General features: G+C 45.7%; 1 protein-coding gene across 1 annotated transcript in view; it reads left to right on the plus strand.

Annotated features, from left to right (window-relative positions):
• Positions 1–25,534, plus strand: part of plekhh2 (pleckstrin homology domain containing, family H (with MyTH4 domain) member 2) — a 110,982-nt gene that overhangs the window by 61,406 nt on the left and 24,042 nt on the right. Inside the window, exons 3-11 of the mRNA XM_084321634.1 lie at positions 975–1,037; positions 1,538–1,687; positions 2,635–2,718; positions 2,818–2,899; positions 20,434–20,625; positions 20,990–21,888; positions 22,503–22,578; positions 22,872–22,966; positions 23,520–23,685. Of these exons, the coding sequence (XP_084177760.1) occupies positions 975–1,037; positions 1,538–1,687; positions 2,635–2,718; positions 2,818–2,899; positions 20,434–20,625; positions 20,990–21,888; positions 22,503–22,578; positions 22,872–22,966; positions 23,520–23,685 (1,807 nt within the window). The remainder of the gene's footprint in view (positions 1–974; positions 1,038–1,537; positions 1,688–2,634; positions 2,719–2,817; positions 2,900–20,433; positions 20,626–20,989; positions 21,889–22,502; positions 22,579–22,871; positions 22,967–23,519; positions 23,686–25,534) is intronic.

Below are 25,534 nucleotides of genomic sequence, written 5' to 3' on the forward strand. Positions count from 1 at the left end.
AATAAAACATTATTCTTTTTTATCTAATTATTATTATTTATATTTAAATTTTCTTAAATTTTTTTGTATTAAAGCTTGCTTCGAAAACAGGAAAATGAAAAACAGAGAAATCCGAAAACAGAAAAATTCATATCCGAAAAAAGATAAAAACAGATTTTTTTAGGGCCCTAGTTAAGGCTCCGCTCTGATAAACTGACTCTTCCGTCAGAGCGTCCAGTGTGCACTCTGAGCCTTCAGAATTTCCAAACAACTTGAGTGCGCTCGCTCTGACACTGGTTGTAAATAGTTATGAGTGTTGTATGTGCATCCCTGTATTGTAAATATGTGTGTTGTCACTACTGTATGTATAATTGTAAATAAGTAAATTTATGTGTTGTAAATAAATATTGTTAATATTTATTTACCTCATTTATATTTATCGTTTCATTTTAGCTCAGTGTAGAGAAATGCACCGATACTAACAAGCGCCTTACTGCGCGTGTCTATGACGACACTGTTGACGCCGCGTATCCGTGACACGCGCGCCCCGCAACAACACTAGTAGTTTCGGGGGGCCTACCAACCACCCCCCCTGAAAAGAATCCTACGGGAAACACTGTATGTATATGTGTTCCATTACATGTATATATATACATACATACCAATTATTCGCTTGTTCTATTTTCCATCTATCATCCATAGCAGCACTAGATTACTATCACTGATATCCTGATGGGGGATCCCCTTTGAACAGCTCATCTGGGGTGTCTCTCCTCCACGTCGCCTGTGGGTTTTTTTTCTCCTATTGCTACTGTAGGTTTTAGTGAGTCGTTCCTGATCTTTACTGGGGAAAGTCTGGGGCTGTTGCATTTGTGGATTTAATGGAGGTTTTTGTTGTGATGTTTCTTCTTGACTTGTAAAGCCCATGGCGACAATTTCATGTGATTCCGGGCTATACAAATATATTTGATTTGATTTGATTTGATTTGACTTAGATTCAACAGCTGGAGACACAGGTGATAGATGCGGAGAAACTAACCTTCAAAGCTCACCAGCAGGTAAGGATTAAAACAAATCATATTTGTACATGTGTTTGAGTGTGATAGACTGAGTCAACTGTGTGCCTGTGTATGCCTGTGCATGTAGAGGTAGAAGTAGAAGTAGAAAGCTTTTTTGTCATTGCATGTCAACACATTCCATTTACCCATAGACACACTACCATACATACATTAGTGTGCCCATACTCACTATCACACCCCACAGTCATGTACCCACACATTCACATTAAAAAGGTTTTTTAAAAGAATTGCAAAACATCATACAGTATAAGAAAGAAATATTGCACATCGGCGGAAAATATTGCACCTTAGGTGTAGATTTATGTATAAATGATAGTGAGGTGTGTGTGTGTGTGTGTGTGTGTGTGTGTGTGTGTGTGTGTGTGTGTGTGTGTGTGTGTGTGTGTGTGTGTGTGTGTGTGTGTGTGTGTGTGTGTGCGTGTGTGCGTGCGTGCGTGCGTGCGTGCGTGCGTGCGTGCGTGCGTGCGCGTGTGTCTCAGGTCCAGTGGATGGAGGAGAAGCTGAAGGCTCCAGATGGTCAGTCAGGAGACTCTGAGGTACGTTTGTTTCGACGCTGTCAAGAGCTGCAGTGTCACCTGCAGGAGAAGGAGGAGGTCATCGCCCTGCTGGAGCAACAACTGGAGGAGCAGGTAAACACAACTAACACACCTACTGAAAAACAAAACAACAAGGTTTGTGTGTGTAGTAGGGCTGTCCCCGACTAAGGATTTGGATGGTCGACTAGGATTGGCCAAAATTTGCCGTTAGTCGACTATTGTCGACAAAACATAATTTTTTTAAAAAAGGTATAATATTTAAAAAAAAAAATGTATCATTCCATTTGGGCTGTGGGGGTGCTTAATGTCTGAAGGAGTCGACTGAAGGCTTCTTGTCCTCTGCAAAAGCATGCAATTGGTCCACTGATGGATACATCTTGATATTTGTCTAGTATAGTGTGTTCATTAGATGGGTGAAATCCTCTTTCAGGGCCTCTGTGCCTGTTTTCGTAGGCAGTTAGCTTCTGGTATGCGTGCCATTAGCGTTAGCCACGCTTCTAGGCCTCTTTTCTTTTGAAAAAAATATTAATATTTTTTTTTATAATTTTTTTTTTATTATATTTGACTAAGAGGTTGGCCAGTCGACTACGGCCCCTTTCGACCGATTAGTCGACTAATCGATTAATAGGGGTCAGCCCTAGTGTGTAGCCTATGTGTGTGTTGTATGTGTAAAATGTTAAATGCTAACACCAAAAGAGCAGAAGTCCCTTGCTATACATTGTCTTACAATAACAAAGATGATCCAATCTGTCATAGCTGATGCTACCAGGAATTTAGCAGTAAAATAGGCTAAATAGAATAAAATCCATAAACGAAAGAGATTTTTATTCTAGCCAAAATGCGACCATTCTGGAGAGGCAACATTTGCCAGAGATATTGGAGGAGGTCATTCCTATGTTGACGTGTCGCATACGTAGATTGGATAACTGGATCTGGTCCTCTGAATATGGTCAGTTTCAAGTGCAATCATGACCTTGACTTGTGTGGGTGGATCTACGATGGTCATAGCAGGTCATTCATCTCTTTTTAACCCTCACCAGAAACAGATCAGACAGCAGGACGCCAAGACAGTGGAGGAGAAAGCAGCCAAGATCAAGGAGTGGGTGATGCTCAAGCTGTCTGAGGTGAATGATGCCGTCTGGTGATGTCGCGCCACCGCCGTCTGCTGGAGTATCTGGTGGATATTTACTGGTTTACTTATGGTCAAATGTCTTGTGTTTTAGTTTGAGGTGGAGAATGCTGCATTGAGAGAAACCAACCAGCAACAGGAGGCACAGATTCTGGAGCTAGAGAAACAAGTACAGGGTAAGGGCCTTTCAAATACACCTGTGGTGTGTGTACATGTATGTATGTGTGTATGTGTGTATGTATGTATGTATGTATGTATGTATGTATGTATGTATGTATGTATGTATGTATGTATGTATGTATGTATGTATGTATGTATGTATGTATGTATGTAATGTATGTATGTATGTATGTATGTATGTATGTATGTATGTATGTATGTATGTATGTATGTATGTATGTATGTATGTATGTATGTATGTATGTATGTATGTATGTATGTATGTATGTATGTATGTATGTATGTATGTATGTATGTGTAACTGAGGGGTTACAAAACCCTGACTGTATTAAATATTGTGATAGATTAAGGGGAGACACTGCAGGTGAATAGGGTAAAAAAATTAACTAATAGATATCACAATGAAACTTCCCCAGTTGATTACTTATATTAAGACAAGACTTTTTTGTATTACAAGTTTTCTGAAATTGTATGTTTAAATATGCAAATGAGGCATGATCTACTTAAATTTGCACTAATTTGCATATAATTCCAAGACAGAAATCTGAACATTGGATAAAGCCATTTTCAAAATTATAGTTTCATTTTGTTGACATATTAGAGCCAAAGGTTATTACAGAGGGGATTTTGGATATCTCTTTTTATCACTCCATAAATCAGAAAATACTCCATTCAGTCCATTTTTATGGTAAAATTCCATATTTCGCCATGTTTTTAGGAATAAAATGTGATATAAATCAGGGTATGAATGCGATATTAGTAATAGACAACCTAAACACATGCCTGATAACTGAATAATAATAATAATAATAATGATGTTATTGAACTGAACAGAACTACACACAGGCTACAAACAGTGTAGTACAGTGTAGTACCCCCTAATAGGCAAAAAATATTTGAATAGATATCACTATGAAACTTTCCCAATTTGTTATGTACATATAAACTAAGAAAAAATATATTGCAAGTTTTCTGAAATGTATGTTTATATATGCAAATGAGGCACTTCCCCATTAAATATGTGCACATTTATGGATGCAATAAGGCAAAATGATGTAAAATAAACAACTAAATGTGTGTTATTGACGTTTTATTGTCATGTTAAGACATGTTTAGGAAGCAAAATATAACAAAATCTCAAAATCAACAAAAAAAGTATATTTGACTATTCACCTGCAGTGTCTGGCCTTAAACCACTGCTAGTTATGTACTTTAATTACTGGCCAAACAGTACATCAAATATAGATGGTGAACACCCACAAGAACACGGCATTGACACAGAAATACTATTGGAGGGTAATTTATTATTATTAGGCAACGTCAGGTTACAGAATGAGAATTAGGGTCGCGCTTGTATGGCGAAGAATATACGTAAAGTCAGTCAAGAGCATAAGTCACTAAGAATAGCAGGAATCCTATGATGGGTCCAAGCTGACGCCACCTGTTGTACAGTAGCAATTATATAGGGCAACACCGGTACCAACTGGAGACAATGGGTTCCCTCCGGGTTGTAAGGCCTGGAGGGTAGAGGAATGTTCGGGTACTCCGTCTGAGTCAACAGGGAATAAAGAGACTCCAGGTACAGGAGTCGGTGCTTGTACTCCCTTGATCAGCAGACAAAAGCAATAGTTGTAATCCAAGATGCTCGACAGCATTGACGACAGCTAGCCAGCCCCCGTCCACGAGGCAGGCCCGAGTGGTAATCCTCACAAGGTTAAATCCCAAACGATAGTGGAAATCAACGGTGCTCTTCTCCGGTAGTCACGTCCCAAATCAATATAATCCAACCAGGAATGGTTCTGCAATCGCCGGCGCCGATTCTCCTGTGTACATGTCCAACGGTTCTCGCCTAGGACTCCTCGGGTGTGGGCGACGTATTTAGGCCACACAGCCTGGATAAGTGCACTAGCTAAAGACACGACGAACCGATGGGTAATGCTACACACGGAAGAACTGTGGCCGCACGATATACAATAAATGATCGACTATTGACTTCACATTAGATTAAGTCGAACTCAACGTTACTTCATTAAACTCTGACACTTTAACATTCTATTCGCACGCGGTTCTCAATGCTCTATTTAGATGCAAGGTTGCTCACTTCACTGCACGTTGACTCGTGGTGAAGGTGGGTAAGGTACTGCATGAACTACTGCTGTTTACACCTGCGCCGTATTTATACTTAAGTGAATATCTAGTCCCAACCTCAGTCCTTGTCTCGTATTACTACGCAGACTCTGGGCATGTTCTGACATGCCTGCAGTTGTCTTTGAACTTGCCGTTGGGGGCTTGCGCGTTGGCGCCTGGGGGCGCTGTCCAATAGGAGAGCGAATATTACTCTGGTCTGTACGCAGGTAAAGGGATATTCCGTGTATATATATAAATAATATACAAAGTATATCAAACGATACATATATATTCAGTTTAATCTGGCCCTTCACAACAGCCGCCTCCTAATTAGTCCGCACCTAATTAGTTAAAAGGAAGATAGATTAATAGTCCAGTCAACTGCTCAATGTCTGTTGTGGGGAGTAGGGCAATCTACAAAGTCAGTGGGTCATGATCGTCATCAAGGGAGTCAGGGAGCCTCGGCAACTCCATCAGCCTCGCCACGGGTCGGGTGTAGCGGTGAGGCAGGTCGGCCATCCTGGGTATACTGGGCTGTGCTCGCCACTGGCGACAGTCTGGTCGAGTCCGCTGGAAGCGACGTACTGCTTCTCTTCCGTTCAGTATCCAATAGCGACGTCGGATCTCAGCGAAGACTCTCTCTGCCCCAGCGTGGTGCACATCCTCGTCGTATTTCTTTATGATGAGCTCAGTGACTTTGTGTCGGCTGTTGAGGACTATAGGAAACTTGACGTCATCCGTTAAGTCCGGGGCCCGTCTCAGACGACCACCCACCCTGATGAGGCCATGGGCGTCGCGCTCGGGGGCCAAGTGGAGCAGTCTGCTGTCTGACGGGACTGGCTTTGTTCCCTGCAGGCAATCTAGCTCGTCGGGGAACGAGTCTCTTTGGGCTCGCTGTAGCAGAAGGAGTTCTGCCTCTTCGTAGTTAGCTGCGTTAATGTCGGTAGTGGGGGGAACCTCAGGGTGGTGCCACAGGAATGTCTTTAGCTGCGCACTCTCAAAGGTGAGGCAGTCGTCTATGTTAGGGTCAGTGGGGACTGGGGTGTGCGTCAACCCACAGAACATAGATTTCTTGATCTCTGCCTCCTCTTGACTAGCCTCCCGAGGGTTGGGGGTAGGCCACTCTTCCTCCTGGAGCTTGAGGAACTCAGGACCGTCACTGTAGATATTGTGACGTGTGAGGTCATCTAGGGACATCCCCCGTGTGATGACATCTGCTGGGTTCTGTTTCGTGTCCACGTACCTCCAGCACGCTGATCCCACTAGGTCTTGGATCTCTGTGATTCTGACTCCCACGAAGACCTTGTATCTACAAGAATCGGACTGGATCCATGTGAGTACGGTCATGGAGTCTGACCACAAGATTGTTCTTTGCACCGGGATGGTGAGTTCACGTTGGATTAACGTGGCGAGTTGCGCGCCTACCAGAGCTGCGCAGAGCTCTAGACGCGGGATCAATTGTTGCTTGCGGGGGGCTATCCTTGAGCGAGCCAGGATGAAGGCTGTGTGTATTTCTCCTCCCTCCTCTCGGGCCCGCAAGTAAGCCAACGAGCCGTAGGCCACTTCTGAGGCGTCGCTGAAGACGTGCAGGTCCATCTGGCACGTCTCCAGCCGCACTGTGGGTGGGAAGTAGCTTCGGCGTATGTTCACATTTTGGAGCGAGTTGAGTTCTCTCTCCCACTCTCTCCAGGTGGAAGCGAGGTGGTCGGGTATGGGGTCGTCCCAGCCCTGTTCCTTGTCCCACAGCTCTCGTACAATCATTTTTGCCCGGGTGGTGTAAGGTAGGATACACCCCAGCGGGTCGTATTGCCTTGCGAGTGTTCTGTATACGCTCCGTCTGGTGGTCGGTAGAGGGGTCGACCTTCCCTGCTCCGTGGTCAGGGGTGTGTATTTGTAATGTAGCGAGTCTGTTTTGAAGCGCCAGACTAGGCCTAATGTCATTTCTTGTGCTTCACCTGGGATGGTCGCCATCCAGGTCTCGCTGCTTGCTGCCTTTGTCTCTGGGGAGAGGCTGCGAAGTACTTGAGGGTCACTGCTGGCCCACTGCCGGAGATCAAAGCCGCCTTTGATCAGTGAGGCGCGGAGCTTGAGTAGGAGGGCTTCGGCTTCTTCTGGCGTCGAGACGCTTTGCAGACAGTTGTCCACGTAGAAACTCCTCTCTACACTTTGTCTGACCTCCTCGTCAGCTTCAGGGTCTTCTGTCACATGTTTTGCAGTGCGAACGTAGCACAGCATGGGCTGCATGTGGTTCCGAAGGGTAGGACCTCCCATTGGTAGATGGATGGTTGCTCATCTTTGATCCTCTCTCTCCATAGGAACCGCAGCAAGGGCTTGTCCTCCTCCACTAGTCGCACCTGCAGGAACATCCCTTTGATGGCCACCTTGTCTTGGCGGAAACGTAGTAGTACGCCGAGTAGAGAGGGGCCGAGTGTTGGGCCGGGCAAGAGTTCTTTATTCAGATTCTGTACTCCGATCTGGTAGCTGCAGTTGAATACAATGCGATCCTTGCCGTTGTGGTGGACCTTGTGGTGGGGCACGTACCATGATTCGATCGTCTGGTCGGCCTCTTGAATGTCAATTTTCTTTATGTGTCCCGCTGTGATCAGCTTGTCGATCTCAGCGCGGTACACAGTGGCTTGAGTGGGGTCTTTGGCTAGACGCCGCTTGGTGTTCAGTAGATATCGTTCTGTCGCTTCTTTTGAGGCGTGGAGGGTGGGCATACCCTCTCGCCTCAAGAGTGGAGTTGCGTATCTCATCACTCCATTGACCTCGACTCTCTTTGTCCTCTGCTCGAGGAGGGTTATGGCATAAGTGTCTTCCTTTGAGCGAACAAGTTTCTTTTCATTCTTAAAGGGCATCGCGTCTAATGTCCATAGCCTCTCGACGTGCTGTTAGAGGGTGGTGTCTTCTTCGTTTATCCTTGAGTGGAGGCAGCGAGTGGCTGTCGGTCGGTTGGAAGACCCGGAGAGGGGGCCTTGTAGTGTCCAACCCAGGCGGGTCTCGACCGCTGCTGGACAGCCTCTGGGCCCGATGTGGACCCGGTCCGTTGGGACGATGAGGTGTGCGTGGTCGGATCCTATGAGCAGGGTCGGGGTGGCGTCGTCGATGAGCGGTATAGGTAGTTTACGTAGGTGCACGTATTTTTCCATCAGCTTTGGGATGGGGTAGGTGTACTGTGACAGGCCTATGTCGTGGCTGGTGAAGGCGTTAGTGATGCTATACTGCTTCTCGGGCTGCCCGACCGCTGCTATCGTGAAGGAGACATTTTCACCCTTTATGGTCTTCAGGTCTCTTCTAATGGTACGTGTAACTGAGGGGTACAATTCCCTGACTGTATTGATAAGTATGGTATCATTAAACCACTACCGCTTTATGTACTTTAATTACTGGCCATACAGTACATGATATATAAATATGATGAACACTTCCCACAATGAATCGGTTCCACACAAAGGTGTAATCAAGTATTTATTGCAGCAAAAGGTACATAATATACTTCTCTGTATTTTACTTTGGATGCGCTTATAAGGCAAAGGAATGTGCGTAGGCAAATCAATAAGGAATGTCCATTCTCTGGTTACGCAGGAGGTAATTATACAACCTGAATCTTAGGGAATTATATCTATGGTACACTAGTAATATATAGCGGGAGATACTGGAAGGGTCCCCCCGGTTGTAAGCCAGCAGGGGTAGAGGATCTGTCGGTAGTAGAGAGTCTGGTCAACGATGACTAAGGAGACTCCAAGTACAGGAGACGGTGCAATAGTCTCTTGATCCACAGACGAATACAGCTGTTCTCCGTAGACTGTAGCTCCACAGTGAAGAAAGCTAGCCGGCCTCAGGCTCTCTGAGGCGCAGACTCGACGTGGCTCCTTACAGGGTAAATCCCACACGTGTAGGCGTCGGCGATTCTCCGCTCCATAAATCACAGGACCAAAACAAATATAATCCAGCCGCAAAGGGCTATGTAGTCGTCGGGTAGATTAATCCAGTGTACATGTCCACACGGTTCTCGTCTAGGTCTCCTCGGGTGAAAGCGCCATGAAAGCAGCCCAGCCTGGATAAGCACTCTAGCTGGTACGAGGAAGCGTTGGTGATGCTGGTCACTGTAGAACTTTAGCCGCACGATACACTATACACAAATAGACTATTACTGACTTAATAGAAATATGTCGCACTCGACGGTATAGCGCCAAACTCTGACAATTCAGTTATTAATTCGCACGCGGCCTCAATGCTCTATTTTGGGGCCAAACAGGCCATACTTCACCGCACGGAGTATCGTGGGTGAGGCTTCAACTTATTGGGTAACTCTACTTCTGTATTCACCTGCGCCATATTTATATGCACGGCGAACAATCTAGTGCCAACCTCATTTCTGTCTCGTATCCCTGGGCAAGGCCGGGCATGTACAGACATGTCTTGACGGTGGCTTTGAACCTGACTCTGGAGGCACGGCCCCGGCGCCTGTGGACCGCTGTCCAATAGGAGAATGAAATATTATGGTCTGTAATAGGCTAAAGGGATATTCCGTGTATATGTACAAGGATATCAAACGATATACAAATACTATGCAATATATATCAATCAATAAATATATATATTCGGTTTAATCTGATCCTTTGTAACAGTACGGATTGTCATTGTTTCTTCGCTCCCCCGCAGACCCAGCCGGGCTGCGGCGGATGCGAGGAGGAGAGTCTTTTCTGACCCATCGTCTAGGACGGCGTAAGTGTCCATGACCTTGTCCTCGTAGCTTAATATCACTCGGACCACCTTCAAGAGCACTCGGGAGCTCCCGCTCTTCGCAGGGTCTATGTACATGACGTTCACTCTCGAGCTGCTTGGGGGTACGGGTTTCTTCTTGTTGCTGTCGTGTAGGACCTCCAAGTGGGCGCCGTCGCACTTGCTGCATTTCTTCTTTAAACGGCACTCAGCTGCCATATGGCTGCGCGCGCAGCGGAAGCAGCGGCGGTTGGCTTTGATCCACTGACTCACCTCGTCAGCGGTCAGCTTCTTGAAAGTGTCACATTGAGACAGCCAATGTTCCTTTTCACAGTACTGGCATACAATCTTCCACTTCCCCTTGGTCGGGGGGGTGCTGTGGTTCTTGTGTTGCGGCACTGACTCGGCCTGGTGCATAACGGTCACTGACCGGCGGTTATCGTTGGACCTCCGAGGTCCATCTCTTGGGCTAGATCCACTCCACACGAATGTGTCCAGTCGTAGGCTGCTAACTTCCCTTGCGAGGAAAGCGGCCAGGTCTAGGAGGGATGGCTCGGGGCCGTCGGGATCACGGTGGTCTCTCTGCCGCCGAAAACGCTCTTGGCGGGCTGGAGGGAGCTTCTCCAGTATTTGCTCCACATTAGAATTTGCATACAGTTCATATCTCCCCTTCTCCTTTTGGGACCCCAGCATCCCTACTAGGGATTGTACCTTGATAGAGAGGTCATCCAGTGCTCTATTGTCTTTGGCTGGGGGGAGGCGGTCGATATCCCGTATTTCTTGGATCACATAATCCCATATGCGTCCATAACGCTGGTCGAGGGCCACTAGAGCCGCGGAGTATGGGGTGCTTGAGTTGGAATATGCCAGCGCTATGTTATGCGCTCTGGGCACCTTGAGATGCTTGAGGAGGATGGCATATTGTACGACTCGTCGGGGACGTCGGACATCATAGTCTCCAAACACATGCGTAATTCCGTGTACTGTGCTCTGTCCTCGCGTGTAAAGTCTGGGAACGTCTGTGTGCCAAGGTACGATGCCATGGATGGCTGGCACATTGGTGAGCGTAGGGGAAGAGGCCTCCTGGGCGAGTCTCCCCGTACGTGTGGTCGTGAGTTAGTACTTGGTGGGTACCAGAGGCCGGGTCCCCAGGTGCTGTTCCTCGGTGCTGACTGTACGTCAAACTCACCCGTGAGTTGAGTCGGGGGTTTGTAGTGCAGTGACTCGGGGCTGAAGTCGGGGCTGTACTGGGCCTCCTGGTCCAGAGTACGTTGCTGCTGGTGGGCTTGACATTCCTCCTCTTCCTCTTCCTCTTCTAGGTCCTGGAGTCTTCTAGTCAGTCTCTCGGCGACGTAGGCCGGTTCTTCCCGGTGGCTGGGTCTCGTATGGACCGGTCGGGGAGAGGGGTCGGAGACGTAGACAGGTTCCTCCTGTTGGCCGGGTCCCGGGTCGCTTTGTCGGGTAGGGGAAGGTGCCCTAGACCCTTGTCGTGATGATCTCCGGGAGCTCCGTGCGGAGAGAGGGGGTGTCGCCCTGGCAATCAATTGTTCTATCATCTGCGCCTGCAGCCGCTCGCGCTCTGCTTCGCGCTGGGCATTGGCGGCGTCGCACTGTGCATTGGCGCGGTCTCGTTCGATGTTCTCTTCCGTCTGAAGGCGCCTCTCCTCCAGTCTTATGCGGTCGTCCTCACTCCTTTGCTGCGCCTGGAAGCGCTCTCGTTCAGTTGCAGAGTGTTCGCGCTCACTAAGGGCTTGCGCTTGGAGTTGCGTGTGAAGGCGCTCTCGTTCCGCTGCAGAGTGTTCGCGCTCGCTTAATTGTTGCGCCTGGAGGCGCTCTCGTTGTTCGCGCTCGCTCATCTGTTGAGCCTGGAGGCGCTCTCGTTCCATGGCAGAGTGTTCGCGTTCACTTAATTGTTGCGCCCGGAGGCGCTCTCGTTCCACGGCAGAGTGTTCGCGCTCACTAAGGGCTTGCGCTTGGAGTTGCGCGTGGAGGCGCTCTCTTTCCGTGGCGGAGTGTTCGCGCTCACTAAGCGTCTTTGCTTGAAGCCGGTCGCGTTCGGTGGAGGCTGTCAGTGTGGCGATCAAGGCTTGCGCCAGTATCTGGTCCGCCTCGCTGGGGGATGACACTGACGGAGGTGATCGGGTGCTGACAGGGCTTGTTGGAGATCTGTTCTCCTGGCGCGCTCCGAGGTCTATCTCCTGGGCGCGGTTCTCTTCTCTTGGTTGTGTGTCGGGTTCTATCCCTGGAGCGCTTTCTTTATCCTGGAGCGCTCCGGGGTCTATCCCGGTGACGCTGTCTGGAGGTATAGTCATGTCATGTCCCATCTGGTCCCCCCCGTGAGCTGAGTCAGTTTCGTTTGAACCCACTGGGGTCTCTACTGGCAGGGTCGCCAAATCGATAGGATTGGACATGCTTTGACTATCCGCTTTATCCGTATTTAACGTCTGTTTAGATAAGCTAGGGGGTAGAACGAAAGCGAATTCCTCCAGATATGGAGGTGGCTGACGTTTGCGCTGCGGGCGTTCTAGCTTTGGAGAGCCGCTTGGGGAGTGTTCACCGCTGGCCATGGTTAATATTAATATTATATTAAATATTACACTGATACCATCCGGCTCAAAGGACCAATTGTAACTGAGGGGTTACAAAACCCTGACTGTATTAAAGATTGTGATAGATTAAACCACTGCTATTTATGTACTTTAATTACTGGCCAAACAGTACATCAAATATAGATGGTGAACACCCACAAGAACACGGCATTGACACAGAAATACTATTGGAGGGTAATTTATTATTATTAGGCAACGTCAGGTTACAGAATGAGAATTAGGGTCGCGCTTGTATGGCGAAGAATATACGTAAAGTCAGTCAAGAGCATAAGTCACTAAGAATAGCAGGAATCCTATGATGGGTCCAAGCTGACGCCACCTGTTGTACAGTAGCAATTATATAGGGCAACACCGGTACCAACTGGAGACAATGGGTTCCCTCCGGGTTGTAAGGCCTGGAGGGTAGAGGAATGTTCGGGTACTCCGTCTGAGTCAACGGGGAATAAAGAGACTCCAGGTACAGGAGTCGGTGCTTGTACTCCCTTGATCAGCAGACAAAAGCAATAGTTGTAATCCAAGATGCTCGACAGCATTGACGACAGCTAGCCAGCCCCCGTCCACGAGGCAGGCCCGAGTGGTAATCCTCACGAGGTTAAATCCCAAACGATAGTGGAAATCAACGGTGCTCTTCTCCGGTAGTCACGTCCCAAATCAATATAATCCAACCAGGAATGGTTCTGCAATCGCCGGCGCCGATTCTCCTGTGTACATGTCCAACGGTTCTCGCCTAGGACTCCTCGGGTGTGGGCGACGTATTTAGGCCACACAGCCTGGATAAGTGCACTAGCTAAAGACACAACGAACCGATGGGTAATGCTACACACGGAACAACTGTGGCCGCACGATATACAATAAATGATCGACTATTGACTTCACATTAGATTAAGTCGAACTCAACGTTACTTCATTAAACTCTGACACTTTAACATTCTATTCGCACGCGGTTCTCAATGCTCTATTTAGACGCAAGGTTGCTCACTTCACTGCACGTTGACTCGTGGTGAAGGTGGGTAAGGTACTGCATGAACTACTGCTGTTTACACCTGCGCCGTCTTTATACTTAAGTGAATATCTAGTCCCAACCTCAGTCCTTGTCTCGTATTACTACGCAGACTCTGGGCATGTTCTGACATGCCTGCAGTTGTCTTTGAACTTGCCGTTGGGGGCTTGCGCGTTGGCGCCTGGGGGCGCTGTCCAATAGGAGAGCGAATATTACTCTGGTCTGTACGCAGGTAAAGGGATATTCCGTGTATATATATAAATAATATACAAAGTATATCAAACGATACATATATATATTCAGTTTAATCTGGCCCTTCACAACAGTATGTATGTATGTATGTATGTATGTATGTATGTATGTATGTATGTATGTATGTATGTATGTATGTATGTATGTATGTATGTATGTATGTATGTATGTATGTATGTATGTGTGTGTGTGTGTGTGTGTGTGTGTGTGTGTATGTATGTATGTGTGTGTGTGTGTGTGTGTGTGTGTGTGTGTGTGTATGTATGTATGTATGTATGTATGTATGTATGTATGTATGTATGTATGTATGTATGTATGTATGTATGTATGTATGTATGTATGTATGCAGGGGTGTAGCTGGAGATTCTGGGCCCCATGAAATAATCTATTTGTGGGCCCCCAATCCATGCGAGCGCGCGTTAGCGTTATTATTATTAGGATAATAATAAAACCATATTAATAAAAAGATAATAATAGTGTTCTCTGCCCCCCCCCCCCTGTATGTATGTGTGTATGTATGTATGTATGTATGTATGTATGTATGTATGTATGTATGTATGTATGTATGTATGTATGTATGTAGTATGTATGTAGTATGTATGTGTATATACAGTATGTATGTGTGTATGTATGTATGTGTATATACAGTATGTATGTGTGTATGTATGTGTATATACAGTATGTGTGTATGTGTGTATGTATGTGTGTATGCATGTGTGTGTGTATGTATGTATATATGTATGTATGTATGTATGTATGTATGTATGTATGTATGTATGTATGTATGTATGTATGTATGTATGTATGTATGTATGTATATATGTATGTATATGTGTGTGTGTATGTATGTATGTATGTGTGTATATGTGTGTGTATGTATGTATGTATGTATGTATGTATGTATATGTGTGTGTGTGTGTATGTATGTATGTATGTATGTATGTGTGTATGCGTGTTTGTGTGTATGTATGTTTGTGTCAGAGCATGTTTGTGTGTATGCGTGTTTGTGTGTGTATGTATGATTGTGTCAGAGCATGTTTGTGTGTATTCAGTTCAGTGCAGTTCAGTTATATTTTTATTGTACCAGATGTAAAACTTGACTGGCAGTCAGGGGCACACGATAAAAAAGAAAACACAAGCCCAAAAGAATGCATTGAGTAATGGACATTGAGTAATGTGACTGAGGCGTCTTCCACCCCAATCCCTGCTCTGTACAACACACAGTTACTATACTACTGGCTGTTGTTTCTTAGCCCTAGTGAAGTTAATGCCACAACATTGTTGTCACATGAATATTTATAGTCAGGGAATTTGAGGAATATCCAAAGCAGCGTGCCATTTGTTTAGCATGAACAGTCTTTCTTTGGTGTTGTTGTGTGAATCACCAGACTTGTCAGGGGCACGAGATAAAAAAAACAACACAAGCCCAAAAGAATGCCTTGAGTAATGGAAGTTGAGTGATGTGACTGAGGCCTTCATCCATCCCAGTCCCTGCTCTGGAGGCAAACTGCACGGGGAGCCTCTCCCACCATTTACAACAGTTCCTTCTTTACTAGCCTTTCAAATGACTTCATGACCAATGACGTCACCGCCAACGTCTGAAGTCATTTAGCTCCTGAGGGGCTCTGCTTTTAGCCACAACAGTGGACTCCTTCCATAACCTAGGAACGCTCGGCTGCTCCAGAGACATGCTAAATATATATAACAGAACACCTCACAGAGCTGTTCTGAACAACACCTAAGCAGTCTCCCTGTGATACAATCTGGCCCTGGACTTTTATTTTTTTATCTTTCAGAAATATTTTTCTCAAATCTTCTGAAGTTAGTTCATCTTGCTGCTGGCGGAACGAAACCTCGTAACTCCAAAAACCCAACTTTTCAGCAGATGAAAAAAACGAACACAGATTTGAGGGCGAATAGAGTTACGAGGTTTAGACAGATGATTGGTTGTTAATCTGTAGACCGTTTTCGCCTAAAGGTACATGCCTAAGTAAATGGAAGATTGCTCCACTTCTGCAAGGTCAATTTGCATGTTCTTGGTATCTAGGAACATCTAGGGACCTGGGGGTATGTATTTCCAGTGTCAGAAATATTGTGTCTGTTACTAGGCTGAGTAAATTGTAATGAAGAAAAGGAGAATATGAATTATGATTTATGATTTTTGCATCTTTGATCATGTTAAATCTGCGGGGCACGAGAAAATGCTCACTGAGCTCATTCACCACCTTATTGAGATCATGTGTACCGAAAATCTAAGCAAATGAACCGCAGGAAGATGATTAAACAGAAGGATTTGTAGATACAGTAATTAATGATAATCGACTTTAATTATAAATTCATATTTGACCTTGAACTTGACCTTGACCTTATTATGGCCAAATCATACATCTATGGATAGGGAAAATGCTCCTCTTTCCAATGGCAGTGTTGAATCTGGATTTAGTAATTTCTTGCGGTTTTTACGATAATTAGCATTTTCCGATACATTTGTATTTCCGATAAAACATATAAAACATTGGTAAAAATGAAAATATACACTTTGACTACTGTTTTTGATAGGGTTATGGTCTTTACTCTTGGCTACAAAAAATAATATTTAAAAACATTGACCTCTTAACATCCAAGGGCCCACATGTGGACAATTCTTTGCCGACCTCTAGTGGCTCGGGTGTGCATTTATTTTAATACAATATATAGATATAATTAAAGCCCTATTTGTTGCCTGTCGATTGCCCTTTCAGGTGACAAAATCCGTTCAGCGGTTCTCGAGTTACATGCCGATATGTGAGGCGTGCCCCAAAGTACGCAAAAGTACACATTACCACCCCCGACTCCCGGGGCTCTAGCTCCGTCAATCATTTGGCGATCTCGAAAATCTTTGCACAGGGTTGTAGCCAATGAGTGCGGCTTTCCATTGATACCCCATGATATGATAATTGGGGATCTAATATGGTCTCTATTGATCGATTTATGATAAAGAAAAGCAGGGTCCCCCTATAGGGGGACGTTAAGGCTTAACAGGTAAATGCTTTCCCATTGTGTAGACTTTGTAAAACCACACACACATGGAGGATGATCTACTGAGTTGATAAAAAAAAAATTAGTTACGAGGTTTTGTTCCGCCAGCAGCGATCTGCAAAGTCATGGATGTCAAATCTTAAATAAAAATGATTAAGTGCATCAGCTAGGTCATTATTGCTATGCCTGCAATGCCAACCTGACTTGTTTTTGCTGTCCTGTCATCTTCCTCATTCCGTCTCACGCTGCCATCAAGTTGTTGCTATTAAAATTGTCCTCTAGCTTGTTTTAATATTGTAACTTGTCTCTCTTGATTTCTTACCTCTATCCTTGCCTCTCTTCTTTCCGACTCGTCACCCTCTGTTTTCTATCAAGCGAATTTGTCAGGGATTTAGTAATCCACAGCATTAAGATACACTTCAACATGCTTCTTAACAATAGTATCTTCACAGAATGCAATATAACTACAAACAGTGTCTGTGAGGGCTTAGATATCTGTGGCGGAGTCCTGACCAATGTGTACAATCAAAACATCCCTGTAGTTTAACAACAGCACCTTCATTCCAAACCCTGACTTCTCTTGTCTTCACCTTCTCTCTATTAAGCGTTGGCCTACAGTATATACAGGGGTGAGATAGATGGTGCTGTGGTCAGAGGAGGCCTAGGAGTAAGGGGTGGCGGACCACGTAACTGCGCTGCAGTGCAACGCGGTCGTCTCGGGTTCGACTCCCGGACCCGGCGACCTTTGCCGCATGTCTCCTCCCCATATCTTCTCCCATCCTTCCTTGCTGCCAGGTCTGTCCAATAAAGCAATAAAAATGCCAAAAAAATTATAAAAAAAAATAATAATAAAGAGGAGGCCTAGGAGAAGCCTAGCATGGCCCTTAACACAAGCCCAGTGTCTTATTTATCCTAGTTGGGCAGGTGATGTACTGGTAGAGGGTCATGTATTTGTTCAGTTTACAATGATTCAAATCTGCCAGTAACAAGCATGGGGCATCTGAGGAAAGGGACTGGAGTCTTTGTGTCACTCTGTAGATGGCGTCAGCAGCATGGAGTCTTTGTGTCACTCTGTAGATCAGGGCTATTCAACTGGCGGCCTGTGATGATTCTGACCGGCCCGCAAAAGATTACATGATAATTAAAAAAAAAAAAAAAAATTTACTTTGTTCTTTTCATGTCAACATTCACACGCACAATTGAGCCAAAAGCCACTCAATTAATGACAGATTTCATTGATAAATTGAGGGAAAACTTTGCAAGTCGATTTGATGAATTTGACATGCCCAGAGAATTGATGCATTTTGTGAGCAACCCATTTGCCAATGTAGCTGCTATTTCCACAAAAGGACAAGAGTTCCTTGCATCACTTCACATTGATGAAGGTCTCCTGCAACTTGAAATAATTGACATGCAAGCATCATCTGCTCTGAAGCAGGCACTTGAGAATGAATCCACCACAACATTTTGGATAAAGTGTATTCATGTCAACACATTCCCCAAAATAAAAACGCTGGCAATATCTGTGCTAACAATGTTTGGTTCAACATACACCTGTGAATCCAGTTTCTCTTAAAACAAGCAACCGAGGGGCGCCCCAGTGGCGAACCACATAGCGCGCTCAGCCGCGACACGGGTGACCCGGGTTCGATTCCCGAACCCGTCGTTATTTCCCGAATGTCTTCCCCCCACTCTGTCTCCCATTCCTCCTCTGTCTCTCCCTACTGGACTGCCCAGTAGAAATAAAGCGATAAAACGCCAAAAAAATAAATCTTAAAAAAATAAAAGCAACCGTGCCTCCTTGACAAATGAGCATTTGCATCACTGTTTGCGGGTAGCCCTCACTTCCTATGAACCCTCTTTCTCTGCCATTGCCCAGTCAAAGAAGTGCAATCTCTCTCATTAGATGTGTGTATGTAGGCTAGGCCTGTCTGCCCCCCACCCCCCCTGATGTTTGAGAGTTAAGAGTGGACAATAAGTGCTAATAAGATGCTGTGATTTGCTGTTGTTGCACAGACATGAAGCACTTTTTCATAAGCTCAGCTGCACTATAATGTGTTTTTTTGTTCAAGTGTTGATGTTAGAATGTTCAGATGCACATCATGCACTTGTTTTGTTTTTTATTTTATTTTTATATTGAAATGTTGAAGAGGAGATGTTGCAGAAGATGTTGCAGATGTGGCACATAAATGAAGCACTTTTTTTGAAAAGTATACTACTTTTGCAATGTAGTTAAATAAAAGTTGTGAAAATGTGGTTGCGTGTTGTGTCAAGTGTACATATATTCATAGCACGGGGAGGCGCCGTGGCAGTCCGGCCCCTGGCCCCTTGGGTTTCTGACAATGTGGCCCCCTGAACAATTTAGTTGAATAGCCCTGCTGTAGATGGTAGATGGTGATAAAAAAGGGCAGAAAGAGACAAACAAGTAGTCAGATCTGAGTCTTTCATGTCGCCATGATGCAGCATCTCTGTATTTGTGTAGATGGTTTGTGTTTGTCTGCAACTCGTCAGGCTTGTTTCTGACTGACTGGACATTTCCGAGGCTTGAGGGAGCGGAATGCACCTTAATGTTAACTCAATCAGCGCCATGGGGTCGGGGGGCCAGAGGGCGCTAGAGCGCCATCGCTTTAATCAATGGGGAGACTGCGACATTTGCGAGTGCTTAAAATATATCTTATATTATAGCTATGGGTCTAATACACCCGTTCATTGTCAGTGAGTTGCGTCCAGTCAACATGCACAAAACAGATGCATCCTTAAATTTCCGTTTTATACCGTTTTGAATACGAGTATAGTTTTGGTGATTCTTAGTAATCCCAGGAAAAGATACGATAATAGCGCTTTAGTGGAATACACTTATCACGTTGTAATTTTTCGCCTGATTATCGAATCTTCCTGAAATCAACGCTAGATTATCATTATTATATCTCCTCGCGCATACATGAAATGGCCCTCGTAGCGCCCCCCCCCCCCCCCCCCCCCCCCCCCGTGTTGTGTAGAAAGCACAACACGGTCCACACAGATAGCTTTGATCGTGGGAGAAAGAAATATCAGATCAACGCAATATTTTATATATAGTGTTCTTACCTTGTCTCTGATGTAATGCAAAAAAAAGAATCCAATTATCTGATTGCCATTCCAGTTATCCACAGCGATCCTGTCCCCGACATTACCGAGCGTTACACATGAACGGGCGGGCGGGGTTAGTGTGCCATGCCATCGTTGTAAAGGCCTGCCTCGCCTGAGTATTTAAACCCTGCCCGCACGGCTCAGATCGGCCCAGAAAAGAAACTACACCATTTCTAATAGAGTGCAATATAGGCGGCGGTATTTGCCCTTTTGCGAGCTCAGACCCATTCCCAATGATAACATCAGGCTGGATGGATGAGAAATGAATGGATATAGCTAATAAAAGAAATAACAATTAAAACCTGATTTTTCTCGTGATTGGCGCTGAACGGTTGGCGCGTTAACCGTGATTGCAGCGGAATGAGTTCATGTCAGTCGGACATTTTCCCTCATTTGCTCACCTTAGAGAAGTAATTTCTGTCCCGTTAAAGTCTTGTGCCTGGAGATCTCTGCATTTAGATCTTGAGTAAAAAGCGGACCCATATGCCCATGTGGTTTGGGTTGTTGCATTAAGAACTCCCAAGAACAATGCCTTGCCAGGTGGTCTGGCACGGGTACGATCTAAGAGCAGCGCTCCCCATCCCCCCCCCATGCATTCATACATATGTTCATATGTTCATAATATCCTCTGATATCCATCTGTGTGCATGTGTGTGTCTTTCCAACCCAGCCCTGGAGCAGAGGCGCGGGGCTGGAGTTGCTCTGCTGCCCAGGCCTGGGGAGGCCCAGCGTCTGAGCAGCCTGACCTTCGGCTGTTTCCAGGTGAGGGGGAAGAGCCCTCAGGTCCTGACTGGCCCAGAGCCCTCCCAGAGGACCCTCAGCAGCCAGCCCGAAGGAGAGACTGAGGGGGACGACAAACCCGGTAAGACCCCTGGAGCTATCTGTCTGTTCTCAGGCTATGTCTTCAGGTTACTGTCACTGTATTGCTCATCATAAGAGAGCATTATAGGTACATTACCTATAGTGTACAATATATATATATATACCAATGGATTTGTTCGGAAATCACACAGAAATATGTTTCAGAATTATGGCATTTATAACTTTTTTTTGTAAATGCCATAAGTGTGTACATTTTACGATATCTTGAGAGCATGTGTTGGATATGCAATGATTTTTGCGAGGTATGAAGCAACACGTTTAAACATTACTTCACAATAAAGATGTGCAAGCTCAGACATCTTTGAAGCCTGCTGAATATGTCTCTGTGCTGCTGGATTCTCCAGATAAGACCAGCAAACAGTCACCCGTCTCTTCAGGGCTAGAGAGCGATGTCCAGAGACCATACAAGCCCACACTACCAGACATTACCTTGGACGACAGCAGCGTGGGTGAGAGCGCTAGTGAGGGTGGCTGTGGGCCCGAGTCTCGCTGTGTGTCGTCCGTGCTCTCCAGCGCTGCGTCTGAGGGCGAGGGAGGCGGGGTTTGTGAGGGTGGAGGTGTGTGCGCGCTCCAATACAGTCGCCCCGGCAGTGAGACCTACCTGACTGCCTCTGACGACAGCAGCTCTCTGTTTGATGATGACATGCAGCGTACCGAGCGCCCTCGCTTCAGTCTCACAGGGTCCACTGAGGGAGGGCTTGGAGGGGCCAAAGAGGAGGTCCGTGGGACAAAGCTGGAGGACTGTACCTCAGATGACCTCAACAAGCGCTTCCAGTCCCAGAGACTAGACTCTTCCTCCTCCTCCAGTGAACCTAACACCCCGAGCCCCATCCTCACACCAGCCCTCACCCCCAAACGCCCCAACCCACCCCAGGACCCTAGGGACACCCCTGCCTCCCCCAAGCAGCCCCGGCTGAGGACCCCCGTGGGCTTTGGGGTGATGAGCGTGGCCCTGGCTAAGAAGCACCTCAGCCAGCCGCCAATCAGCACAGAGATGACCCACGGACGCACACGCAACGCCCTCAGCATGCTCCGCCCGCTCCGGCCGCAGGAGACCGACCTGGATCAGGAGCAGGAGGTCGGCATGGAGACGGGCAGAGACACACAAGTGCCGAATTCTTCGTTCACCTCGCCAGCCATTCCTGTCCCTGGTGCAGAGGACATCCTGGAGAGCCCAGACTCTGGCACTTCACTGCCAGGGAACAAGCCTCCCACTCCTCCTCTACACAGGTTCCCTTCCTGGGTGAGGACAGCGAGCACTACTCACACTTTCATCATACTTTGATGGCTCATGTACACAGAGTCAGAGGGCTGATTTTATCACTATACTTTCACTATTTTACCAGCCACAAAATAGAAAATACCGTAATTTTCGCACTATAAGCCGCACCTGAATATAAGCCGCTAAATTTAATGATGTGTACATATATAAGCCGCACTGGACTATAAGCCGCAGGTGTTTTAATGTTTAATTACCATATGTAAGGGTTCGTGCACAGAGGGGATTGTCGGGAAAGAGATGGCTGTTTGAGGAAGCTCCCATTTATTAACTTGCAGCAGCTGTGTGCCTGTGAGAGAAGAGCGAGTGAGAGTTAAAGGTGGTGGACTGTAACCTGTAAAATCCATAGATTTAGGAGGTCCCCTAGTGGCCGTTAGCTGTAAAAATCCATAGATTAGCCGTACCGTTATATAAGCCGCAGGGTCGAAAAATGGGGGGGAAAGGCGCGGCTTATAGTCCGAAAATTACGGTAACTTGGCTGGTGGCTGGTTATCTGCCACAGTGCAACATTTGGTTAATTCCCAACCCTGCTGATGTGTTGTTGATGTCTGTTGGTCTCTGGTGTATTTTCTCATTAGGAGAGTCGTATCTATGCTGTGGCCAAGTCTGGGATCCGGCTGTCTGAGTCCTCCTGTACAGACCCTGCTAGCAAAGGTAAAAAGCAAGGCTAATATATTGGAGGCTAAGGCACCCATTGGGAGATGCGGGTACGACACATGCTCAGATTGTGCTGGTGGAGTGTTACCTACCAAATCGAATGGAAATGCTCAAGTTTTAATTGAGCGTGTGTCATACTCTCACAGGACATGACAGCTAGGTCTTCTCCTCAATTTAGCCGACTTGGTAACAAGTAGGAAGTAACTCATTATTAATGCTGTTGTACCATTGGCCCGGTTTTAGATAAAAAGGTGTGTCCTTGATTAATTGAGCTATCATTTATGTTTCAGACCCCTCCCTCCAGTCCTCCTACCCTGCATTTGTACTCTACACGTCCCTCATCTATAAAAACATGACTACACCTGTTTACACCACTCTGAAGGGGGTAAGTCCTTGGGGGGTAAAAGGCACACACACTTTTTTTGCATGTGTGTACACACATGTATGGGGTTTGTGAGTGGACACTGTAGGTGTGTGGGTGTGTGTGTGCTGTGGGTGTTAGTGCGTAGGCCTACTTCTGTACCTTGCTTGTATATGGGCTTGCACATGCCGAAGTGTGTGTGTGTGTGTGTGTGTGTGTGTGTGTGTGTGTGTGTGTGTGTGTGTGTGTGTGTGTGTGTGTGTGTGTGTGTGTGTGTGTGTGTGTGTGTGTGTGTGTGTGTGTGTGTGTGTGTGTGTGTGTGTGTGTGTGTGTGTGTGTGTGTGTGTGTGTGTGTGTGTGTGTGTGTGTGTGTGTGTGGTTTGTCTGTTACTTAGTATTCAGATTCAGATGTAGTTTGACCATAACAGCCAACCCAGTTAAAGACTATTAATTGCATTGCGTGCATGTGTGTGTGTATGTGTGTGTTTGTGTGTGTTTGTGCATGCAAGGTATGTGTATAATCAGTGTGTTTTTTTTGTACGTGCTCTGACAGTGTGTCTATGACCCCCTCCTGTAGAAAGCCACTCTGCTGAGCAGCAGCCCGTTCTCAGAGGAGTCGTCCAGCTCCGAGGAGTCTTCTAGTTCAGGGGAGGAGGAGGGCTCCTTCTGTAGCTCCTCCCACACCTCCGGCTCCAGCTCCCGCAAAGACGGCAGCCCTGGCAGCTCGCGATCCCTCAAGAGAGGTAGGATACACAACCAGTAACCCCCCCCCCTCCAGCATCCGTTCAGAGGAGCTGTCACCCAGTCTAACAGAGTTTCATTAGAATTTGTTTCAGTGGAGAGCTTTAGTGTGACGTGGCCTGAATGCTGTTTTCAGAGGAGTTTTCCACCCTGACAAGAGGATTTCTTGGAGAGAGAGAGACACACATGGATAAACACAGACACCTCATACGGTTTCATCTCTTGATGCACATGATGTATGTAGACGTCTACACTCATCCATCAACAACACACACACACAATTGAGATTAAAATGTATTGTCATTATACAGCACAAGTACAGTACAACGAAAATAAGTTTGGCAAATGTAACAGTAAAGTGCAACAACAATATACAATGTACAGGTGATTAGACTGGGTACAAAATATACAAATTAGTACTACTGAGTGAAAAAATACTTTTATATTAATAACTTATACTTTAATAACTTATTTGTACCATAACATTTGTCTACATTATACTGTAGGTTGGTTTTGTGTAAAAGGATTGAAGGGGAATTCCAGTATTTTCTTAAACCTGTACCCTATATTTGTGGTTATAAATGAATAATAGGGAAGAACTTTATAATTGGTCCAGTATTGAGGGAGATTGCTTCAAAACAGTCTGCAATGTAATCAGGGCAAACATGCACGTCAAAGTACATCCACTGAAAGAGCTTCTTTTGCCACTGACAGGATCAGACTGTTATAATAAGTGTCTGATAACATTATTCCTACAGAGATAGGCCTTTGTGTTCAAGTCAAGACAAGTCAAGAGTTTTATTTGTCACGGCATACAAGCATACAGTGAAATGCGGGTGGTCATGCCCGCAGCGATTGTGCAATAATACAAGTAATAAGAATAAGACATTTGTGCAATAATACAAGTAATAAGAATAAGACATAACAGGTATAATATACATAAAGTTTACAAAAAGCATGGTAAAAGACATGCTAAGATCCTGTGATAGTGCAATACAATTTTTACCCTTCTTCTGTTTATCCATTCCACTATTTGCGGCTGGCGACATGTTTTCTGATGTTCACAAAATAATTTGTGATGGGGAAATAAATCTAAGATATGTTATAATAATCAGTCATGACCCAGTTGATATTATAATATAACCTTTTTTTTCACTTTTTTTTTCGTTGTTTTATTATTTTGGAGATCGATGTCATACTGTGACACTGAAATGAAAAAATATTTCATCAACAAAAATATTTAGTCAACAAAAATATTTCATCAACTAAAATATACAATACGTCACACCGCGCCTCTCCCTGCCGTCTGCAAGTGGCTAATCTTGAGTTTCCGACCCCCCAGTAAGCTAACCATGGATAAATCCAAAAAAGGAAAGTCTGAGGAAAATAGAGGGTTTAATTCAGCATGGACAGATTAATTTGCCTTCACGACTAACGATGCAGGCTTACCTGTAGCCTATGCCTGATATGTGGTGCGAAATTTGCGAACAACGATTACTGTCATTTAGATTACTGTAGTTTGCCTGGTATGTAGCCTTGGTTAGTGGCTGCCCCACCAATGTTTTACATATAAAAACGCCACTGTGCGTGCGTGCACGTGTGTGTGTGGGGGCCTCCACAAGAGTCTGGCCCAGAGGCCTCTGAATTCTTAATCTGGCCTTGAGTGTACGGATGAGTGTTTTCATCCACTCAACATTTTCTTGGTGCAATTTGGATATGCGCAAAAACACAAAGCATTGTTTTATATATATTTTAGACAATGCAACGTCTTCTGTACTCTGAACAAGACAACTGTCCCTGCAACGACTCAAGCCAGGCGGAGTTAAGCGTGCCACCAGCATCACCGGGGCT

The sequence above is a fragment of the Notolepis coatsorum genome (genome assembly GCF_963971535.1).
Source record: "Notolepis coatsorum genome assembly, chromosome: 9".
Taxonomy (NCBI): Eukaryota; Metazoa; Chordata; class Actinopteri; order Aulopiformes; family Paralepididae; genus Notolepis; species Notolepis coatsorum.